The sequence below is a fragment of the Cynocephalus volans genome, chromosome 3, assembly GCF_027409185.1.
Source record: "Cynocephalus volans isolate mCynVol1 chromosome 3, mCynVol1.pri, whole genome shotgun sequence".
NCBI lineage: Eukaryota > Metazoa > Chordata > Mammalia > Dermoptera > Cynocephalidae > Cynocephalus > Cynocephalus volans.
The window spans coordinates 103,850,687-103,860,231 of record NC_084462.1 but is presented as its reverse complement, the minus strand read 5'-3'; the positions used below and the strand labels follow the sequence as shown (position 1 = coordinate 103,860,231).

General features: G+C 36.5%; 1 protein-coding gene across 1 annotated transcript; it reads right to left on the bottom strand.

The window, feature by feature from the left end:
• Positions 1-3,503: 3,503 nt before the first annotated feature.
• On the bottom strand, positions 3,504-4,478 carry LOC134372636 (olfactory receptor 4F15). The gene has a single exon (XM_063090075.1). The coding sequence runs from the start codon at positions 4,461-4,463 to the stop codon at positions 3,504-3,506; it is 960 nt and encodes a 319-aa protein (XP_062946145.1). The 5' UTR covers positions 4,464-4,478.
• Between the last annotated feature and the right edge of the window lie 5,067 nt (positions 4,479-9,545).

Genomic DNA, 9,545 nt, shown 5'->3' with positions numbered 1-9,545 from the left:
CTTGGTGATGCTAGGTACCTCCAACCTCTCCCGGAAGGGTAGAGTTAGGGGTCATCTAAATCGTTTATACATACTAGACCTATTCAAACATATTCTTGAGACTTTAGACTTTTTCCTCTACAGTATATATGGAAAATTCTGTCATTTAAACTTCTCTGATAGTAGTGAGTGCTTAGAACAAAGTGCATGGCTGGATGTATATATAGAATAAATATTGTAAATTAATTGACCACATAAATGCTGAGCCTGTAGGAGGGCCCACAAAGAGGGATTGCTTTCAAGTAAGGGAGTTATTCTGATACCTTTTATTACCAGAGATGCATTATAGTGCAGGGATTAAGAGAACAGATCCTGGATCCAAACTGCCAAACTTTGAGTCCAAGCTAACTACTTAATAGCCTTCGAGGATATTTATTTTCTCTCTTTTTTTTTTTTTATTATTTTTTTAATTTTATTTTGTCAATATACATTGTGGCTGATTATTGCTCCCCATCACCAAAACCTCCCTCCCTTCTCCCTCTCCCCCTCCCCCCCAACAATGTCCTTTCTGTTTGCTTGTCATATCAACTTCAAATAATTGTGGTTGTTATATCTTCTTCCCCCCCCCCCAGGTTTGTGTGCGTGTGTGTGTGTGTGTGTGTCTGTGTGTGTGAATTTATATATTAATTTTTAGCTCCCACGAATAAGTGAGAACATGTGGTATTTCTCTTTCTGTGCTTGACTTGTTTCACTTAATATAGTTCTCTCAAGGTCCATCCATGTTGTTGCAAATGGCAGTATTTCATTCATTTTTATAGCTGAGTAGTATTCCATTGTGTAGATGTACCACATTTTCCATATCCACTCATCCGATGATGGGCATTTGGGCTGGTTCCAACTCTTGGCTATTTTAAAGAGGGCTGCGATGAACATTGGGAAACAGGTATACCTTCGACTTGATGATTTCCATTCCTCTGGGTATATTCCCAACAGTGGGATAGCTGGGTCGTATGGTAGATCTATCTGCAATTGTTTGAGGAACCTCCATACCATTTTCCATAGAGGCTGCACCATTTTGCAGTCCCACCAACAATGTATGAGAGTTCCTTTTTCTCCGCAGCCTCGCCAGCATTTATCGTTCATAGTCTTTTGGATTTTAGCCATCCTAACTGGGGTTAGATGGTATCTCAATGTGGTTTTGATTTGCATTTCCCGGATGCTGAGTGATGTTGAGCATTTTTTCATATGTCTGTTGGCCATTTGTATATCTTCCTTAGAGAAATGCCTACTTAGCTCTTTTGCCCATTTTTTAATTGGGTTGCTTGTTTTCTTCTTGTAAAGTTGTTTGAGTTCCTTATATATTCTGGATATTAATCCTTTGTCAGATGTATATTTTGCAAATATTTTCTCCCACTCTGTTGGTTGTCTTTTAACTCTTTTAATTGTTTCTTTTGCTGTGCAGAAGCTTTTTAGTTGGATATAATCCCATTTGTTTATTTTTCCTTTGGTTGCCCATGCTTTTGGGGTCGTATTCATGAAGTCTGTGCCCAGTCCTATTTCCTGAAGTGTTTCTCCTATGTTTTCTTTAAGAAGTTTTATTGTTTCAGGGTGTATATTTAAATCCTTAATCCATTTTGAGTTGATTTTAGTATACGGCGAGAGGTATGGATCAAGTTTCATTCTCCTGCATATGGATATCCAGTTGTCCCAGCACCATTTGCTGAAGAGGCAGTCCCTTCGCCACTGAATAGGCTTGATGCCTTTGTCAAAGATCAGCTGACAGTAAGTGTGTGGGTTGATTTCTGGATTCTCTATTCTATTCCATTGGTCAGTGTGTCTGTTTTTATGCCAGTACCATACTGTTTTGGTTATTATAGCTTTGTAGTATAGCTTAAAGTCAGGTAGTGTTATGCCTCCAGCTTTATTTTTTTTGCTCAGCATTGCTTTGGCTATGCGTGGTCTTTTATTGTTCCATATAAATGTCTGGATAGTTTTTTCCATTTCTGAGAAAAATGTCTTGGGAATTTTGATGGGGATTGCATTGAATTTGTATATCACTTTGGGTAGTATGGACAGGATATTTAGCATCTCTGTGCCTCAGACACCTCCTCTGTAAAATGAGGATGAGAGAATCCACTTTACACAGTTCAAGAGAAAGCACTTAAAACAATGCCTGGACCATAAGAAGCACTATTTGAATCACCTCAATTGTTACTTCCCCTAGGACACAGATGATGAGAAACCATCATGACTTTATCACCTCACGAAAAAAACTTCAATTAATGGGTTTCTTTTTATTCTTTAGCAATCACATTAGATAACAATTTTTGGAAAAACAGAACTTTCACACATGTTTTACTAATATTTCATTTCTATTTGCTGAAATATTTGAAATTTATCTTTCCAAGAAAGAGGCGTAATGATCTTAGTCTGAATTACTTAAGCAGGGTACACAATTCACCAATCCCATCTGTGTCCCCCAAAAAAGAAATATCATCAACTATAAGTATTTGGGGGAACTTCAGGCCTATAAAATAGAATTTAACCAAGGGTCCTGAGAACACCACTGTAGACAAAAAAAAAAAAAAAAAAATCCATTTAATAATGAAGTCTAAGCATTTGTTAATAATTAAAGCAGTGGTTTAAAATTCAACTTTAGCAGGACCTGAATAAGGAAATGTACAGTAGTAAAAAATTAGAGAAGGATTTAAAAATGATGAGGAAGTGCTGAATCCTAATAACTATTTACTAGAAGAAAGAAATACAAATGAGGAATGTAAAGCTTCAAATAGACTCAAAATTAAGCTTACAGGAAAAGCTGGAAGAGTGGAACGGGAGCATTAATTCAAATACAAATTGACTTGAAGTGAAAGATCTCTGACCTAGCCTCTGGGGTCATGGTTTCAGGTGCTTGGTTCTCTCTGGTGATTTTTATCTGTGTGCCTTTGGGCAAATTGCAGTCACCCTTCAATTCTTATATTTTAGAATGTGCAACTTGAGGGGGGTTGAACAAATGGCATCTGTTATCTATTCTGATTTGAAAATCAAATATTTTAAATATAGGACTAACAATTTCCCAGACTACCAGACAGAAGAGCCTGATAAAGAGGCAAAATTTCGTAGAGACTGGGGCTATGGACAGCAAACAGGTTAGGAACAAAAAGAATTAAAATCAAGGTAGTTAGGTAGTTAATAGATCAAAGATAATGTGAATGCATAGTTAGTCTAAATAGAATAATCCGTACAATATTTTAAAAATATAAAATATTACTTTTTGCTTAATTACATGGCACTCTTCTAGAGCATGGTAGGCTACAAAGGATACATGATTTGATATTAACACTTTGATGTACACACTGTCAAAGAATAACATCACTTTTAACTTAATGATGAAATAGATACTATAATTTAGTAGATAATAGGTTTCTAGACATATAACATGGCCTAAGTCTTGGTTATTTCTTTGAAATTGCATAATGTCTTTTCTGCAACCAGCACAAGGGAGGATCTATACTTCTACATCTTCATATAGTTCCACATTTCATTAACAAAATGTTCCTGTAATGCATAAGATGACTGCATAGTCTCCTCATTGCCACTTTCATGTCTCTGTTCCTGAACGTATAGATGACTGGATTCAGAAAAGGAGTTATAAATGCATCAAAAATAGCAAGATATTTATCCAGGTGTGATGTGGGAGAAGGCCATGTGTAAAAAAACATCAGTGGCCCAAAGAACAGGATGACCACAGTGATATGAGCTGACAGAGTAGAGAGGGCCTTGGATAAATCACCAGAAGAATGTTTCCAAACAGTGAGCAGAATGAAGATGTAGGAAATGACCAGCATGATAAAGGAGCCCACAGAAATGAGTCCACTATTGACAGTGACCATGAACTGCAGTTCTTGGGTGTTTGTGCAGGCAAGTCTGAGGAGCCGGGGAAGGTCACAGTAAAAACTGTCAAATATATTAGGGCCACAGAAAGGTAAATCTACCACAAAAACTAATTGGACCAAAGAGTGGATAAGGCCAGTGATCCAGGAAGTGACTAAAAAGTATAGACACTTTCTTGGGCTCATGATGGTCAGGTAGTGGAGAGGCTTACATATGGCCACATATCTGTCAAAGGCCATGGCTATGAGAAGCACCATCTCAGTGCCTCCAAGAGCATGGCTAAAAAATATCTGGGTAATACACCCCCAAAAGGAGATAGCTTTATGCTTCTTGAAAATATCACAAATCATCTTAGGGGCTGTGATTGAGCAAAATACCATATCAATGACTGAGAGATTAGCCAGGAGGAAATACATGGGGGAGTGCAGATGAGCATCCAAGGTTACAGTGAACACAATGACAAGGTTTCCAATCATGCTTGCAAAGTAAAAGAACAAGGAGAAGACAAAAAGGAGAAGCCGAATCTCCCACGAATTGGTGAGTCCGAGGAACACAAACTCTGATACTACAGACTGATTTGTTCCATACATTGCCTCGGACCCCAGGATCAGCTTTCATATTACCTAAAGGAAGAAAGAAAATGAGAAAAGAATTACTTAGGCAAATATTCATGTTCAAGAGAGAAAGCCTCCAGTCACAAAAATAATTATTACATTAACATCTCACACAAACAAATAACCTTCATCACACGCCCACTGGACTTCTACTTAGAGAGGTCAGCTGGTTCCCCACACAGCAGTATGGTTTACAAAACTACAGCTACTAAATCGAGCCGGTTGGTTAGCTCAATGTTATAACACCAAGGTCAGGGTTTCGGATCCCCATACTAGCCAGCTGCAAAACAAAACAAAAAACTACTAAATTAATTCCATCTCTCAACCTGTTTCTTCTCTGCCTTTTTCTAGTGCTATGTGGATATTTCCTATTTCCTTCTGCCTGGGACGTTCAGCTTGGATGACATATAATGTCATCTTTAATACTACGATTTTTTAGGAACAGATATGATTGAAGTCATCCATATGAGCCACCTAACAATGACACATGCACAGCATACTGCTTTCAAAGTCTCTGTTCTGTTATTCTTATTGTTCAATTAGACTTTTAAAATTTCCCTTCTGTCTTCAACTTTCAAGCTTTCTCTCATTCTGTTCTCCAACCCACAAAATCTAATTCTCAAAGTCCCAGATAAGTGTTTCCTCATTTGTAAAATCTTCCCTAACCTGCCAAGTCTCTATATTTACACTGCACTGTTAGCATTTATTTCACTGTCTATGTTTATCTATTTTTTTAATTAGCTTCTTGAATACAGGAATTATATCTGGGCCTGTGGGTAGTCCCAACCACCATCACAATCATCAATAATGACTGACAACAATCAGTCACATAAGTGCTCCACACTTGCGGGATGAACGAAGAAATTAAAGGGATTGAAGAATGACATTGGAGTCAAGAGATCATATAATTCAGTGAGGTTCATATTAAACAGTGAACTGTGTAATTTGTAAGAAAATGAAATTTATTGCTTACAGTTTCAGTCCACATGGCAGAAATGGCAGAGCAGAGAGAGCTCCTCTTGTGCTTTCCTTTTAAAGCCCCCCAAACCACCCATGCCCACAACCACCATTACACCATCAACTTAATCACCTCTTCAAAGCCCCACCTTTCAATTGCCATAACAGGATTTCCCACCCTCGACAGTTAAAATGTAGATTAAGCCTCAATGACTTTAGGGGACATAATTCAATCAATCCATAGCAAATAGTATGTTAATGGTTTGCCAATCAGGAGTTATCACAGGATTCCAAGCTCATTCCTGTAATTGTTTAACCATACAAAGTAAGAATTGCACAAGAAAATTCTGTTATAAAAATAAACATGGGGGTATCATTCATTAATTTAAAATAATCAATAAAGGACCTCTAATATGCTTCAAAATGGAAGAGATCACTCTATTTTATAACTGATACTTTTAAAGAAATCTCAATTTCTCACATAAAATATGTGATGAGCTGAGACAAATAATTTCCTTTAATATAAATATATATACCCATTGGATCCCCAAAGATAAGATAATAATTCTTCCATATAAAGGCAGTCTCTTTTTTTTTTTTCCTTTCTTCCAAAATACATTTGGAATGGAACAAAGGACAAAGACAAAATACTGGGTGAAAAGAGCCAGACAGTGACTGTGTCTGTACTTGGAGAGAACATAATTGAGTTGAGATAAAGTCCAGATGAGGAACTAAAGAATGGTGGCCAGATGCCAGCGTGGAGAGGTCAGGCAATATTACAGTTCTTTAGGGAAAAAGAGCAATGGCCAGAGATAAACCATCAGGGTTCCACTGTTCAGTGGGGTGTTCCTGATTTAGACCAACATCTATGTTTTACCATGGAAATCATTTATATGGAAAGGGATATAGGAAGGGACTTGCTCAATACCACAAAGGTAATTGTCGGGAGTGTTTATACGAGGACCAGAATCCCTGATTCTCAGTGAAAGTTCTTCATAGTAAATAGTTTTTGGATTAGCCTGCTATTGCTACTGTAACAAGTTACCACAAATTTACTGGCTTAAATTCCACACACATACACACACAAACTTAGTGGCTTAAATTACACACACATACACGCACACACAGAGTCATTATCTTACAGTTTGAAAGGCAAGAAGGTTAAAATAGATCTTCAGAGTCAAAATCAAGGTGTTAGCTAGCAGAGCTGCATTCCTTCTGGAAGCTCAAAGAATTTGTTTTCTTGCTTTTTCCAACTTCTAGAGGCTGACTGCTTTCCTTGGCTGATGGACCATTTATTCCTCTTAAAAGTGCATCACTCCAACCCCTACTTTGGTCATCACTTCTCCTCTCTGACTCCGACTTTCTTGACTTCCTCTTATAAGGACCCTTGCGACTACACTGGGCAGATCCAGATAATCCAGGATAATGCTACCATCTCAAAATTCTTAATTTAATAATGTCTTCAAACACCCTCTGTCATAAAAGATAACATATTCACAGAGCCAGGTATTAGGACATGGATGTCTTTAGAGGCCATTGTTATGGATACCACAGCTTTCACACTGTGAACAAGTGTTTTAGGAGGAAAAGAAAAATTTTTAAACTAAGCAGTGAATTTGACAGAGGGAATTTAGGATAGCCTGCCAGGAAGGTGGAAGAGATATTGAGGGATGAGCGACAGATAACGCATCTTCACTTTTGCCCTATAACTATACATAAGTGACTTCTGACCCCAGTTACATGTAGGACCAAGCCTGGACAACTAATGCCCATCAATGGTAAGGAACCACTGATAATAGTCAACAATTTTTCTTGGAAAAATGGTTATGCAGATATATAATTGATTCCCACATGGTTCTCTGAATGGTTTTTGTTCATTAATTTAATAAGTGTTTTGAGTGCTCAGAATGCCAGAAACCGACCTAGAGGTTGGGAACATAATATTGACAAGAATTCTTGCTTTTATGGAATCCATATTCACCTTAGAAAATGCAACTTTGATGTAACACAGATCCTCCTTCTCCAGAAAAGGTAAGAACACTTGAAGGAATTTTTATGATTCATCAAATACCTGAGAGTCTCAAACAATCTACTTTCTTCTAGTTCAAGTTCCACTTTCAGGAAGACTCTTCTCAGTATTCTGAATTCTTCCTTTATCTGAATTCTTACATTCATAGTTTCTATCATATGATTTAATTTTTCAGTGGTTTTGTCTAATAAATATGCATTGGTTTTATCTTCCCATATATATTTATAAAACACTCAGGTTTTATGCACCATAATTCTCTGTACTAACTGAAAAGCAACTCAAAAACAATGCTGGAAAGATTTCTTGGCTTATTCACTCATTTATTTATTCAATAAATATTAACATACTATCTATAAAGTGCCTTGCAATGTGCTAAACCTTAGAGATAATATAAAGGTGAAAAAATAGATATTAGTCACCTAGGATAAATTAATAAAATAAGAAATTTAACATATATAAAATAGGAATATAACAATTTTTAAGTATGAGTTGTATAAAACATTTTATAATTTATATCCAAAACTTTGTGTAAAAACTATAAAGTAACTAATCAAAACTTACCTATAAATGGGCAAAAAAAAAAAAAAGGCAAAAAAATTCCTCCTGTGAACTAAGGTGAAAAATATGTTTCTAATCAAAATTTTATTAATAGGGTAGAAACAAAATTTTATTAATAGGGTAGGCTTTCATAGGGTAGAAACAGCAGTGAGAATATGCTATGACATGGGAATATAAGCAGTGCTTCCTCCAACCTGAAATTTGAATAGTAAAAAATGACTAATAGGAATAGCAAAAGAAATAATAGTAAACTTTATTGTTAATTAATTTATAAGGAAAAGAGGAAAACTAGAAGAGGATTTATTGGGATCATTCAGGGAAAAAAATATGAGATTCTGTATAAAGTTTACACAAAGACAGAGCCTAAGCAGAGAACAGGATGAACATTTAAAAAAGGTTAGATACTTTTTAAATCAGGAAGGAAATGGATGGAAAGATGAGAAAAAAGAAAAACAAAGGGAAACTGGATTACTGAATACAGCGGGAGACCAAGCTAGTGAGTTAGACGAAAAATTGTGATAAAGAGCAAGAGATGGTAGAATGGGAGTCTGTCTAAATGTGCAATCTTAAAAGCTCCAGTACTCAAAAATATTTTCTATTAGCACCTAGCATTATAGTTGCTTTCTTTTAGGTTTACATACTACAGTCCCTAGTTTTACTTACATTACTAAGGAAAGGGTACTCCATTAAGCTATTACACACAAAAAAAAATAAATTACTTTCCTTAGCTGGGATCTTACACATGCAAGACATAAGAGTTTTGATGATGAAGAAACAAGTGATCCAATTTAAGCCTGAGTCATTATCCAGGGAGGATTAGCTTGCTGCGTGAGACAGGTTAAGAGGAAGGACTGGGTAGGAGAGGGACAGACCCCAGGAATTAAGGCTAGAACTGAAAAAAAGGAAGAAGAGGGCTAAACCCAAAATTTGCCTACTTTATAATTCCTTAAAGAGAGAAGAAGAGAAAATAATACAAATAGCAAATATCAGCAGCTCTGGCAACTTCCTCAGCTCTTGTCCAAGTCTTCAGACTTCTTGAGTATTGAGTACCCATCTCTGGGTGATATCTCTGAATGGCTCCCCGAGGGAGATGCTGGGTTACAAGTGCCTGATAGCTTTGAGGCATTCCAGACTCTCCACGGAAAGAGTGTGTTCTCTCCTCTGACCACTGCCATTAGGGGATATTCTGCTTTGAGTTCTCTAGTTCTGGTCTAGCTATTGCTCTCATAATGAATGACTTATAGTCATCATTTATTTATACCACTTAAACATTGACCATATATGACAAATCCAAACATGCCAGAATTTGATGGAATCATCATTTAAGTTTCTTCATCAGTATGGAATTGTAATTGTGCAACTTCTTAGAAAAGATTCATGATAACTTTACATTTAAAAATTTGAAAAAGAGAGATGTTCGTCATCCCCAATTAATAAAATCATTGAGCTGGAAGAGATCTAAAAATATGATCTTACCCATTTCCTTTCATTCTTCCACCTAAGTCATGTCA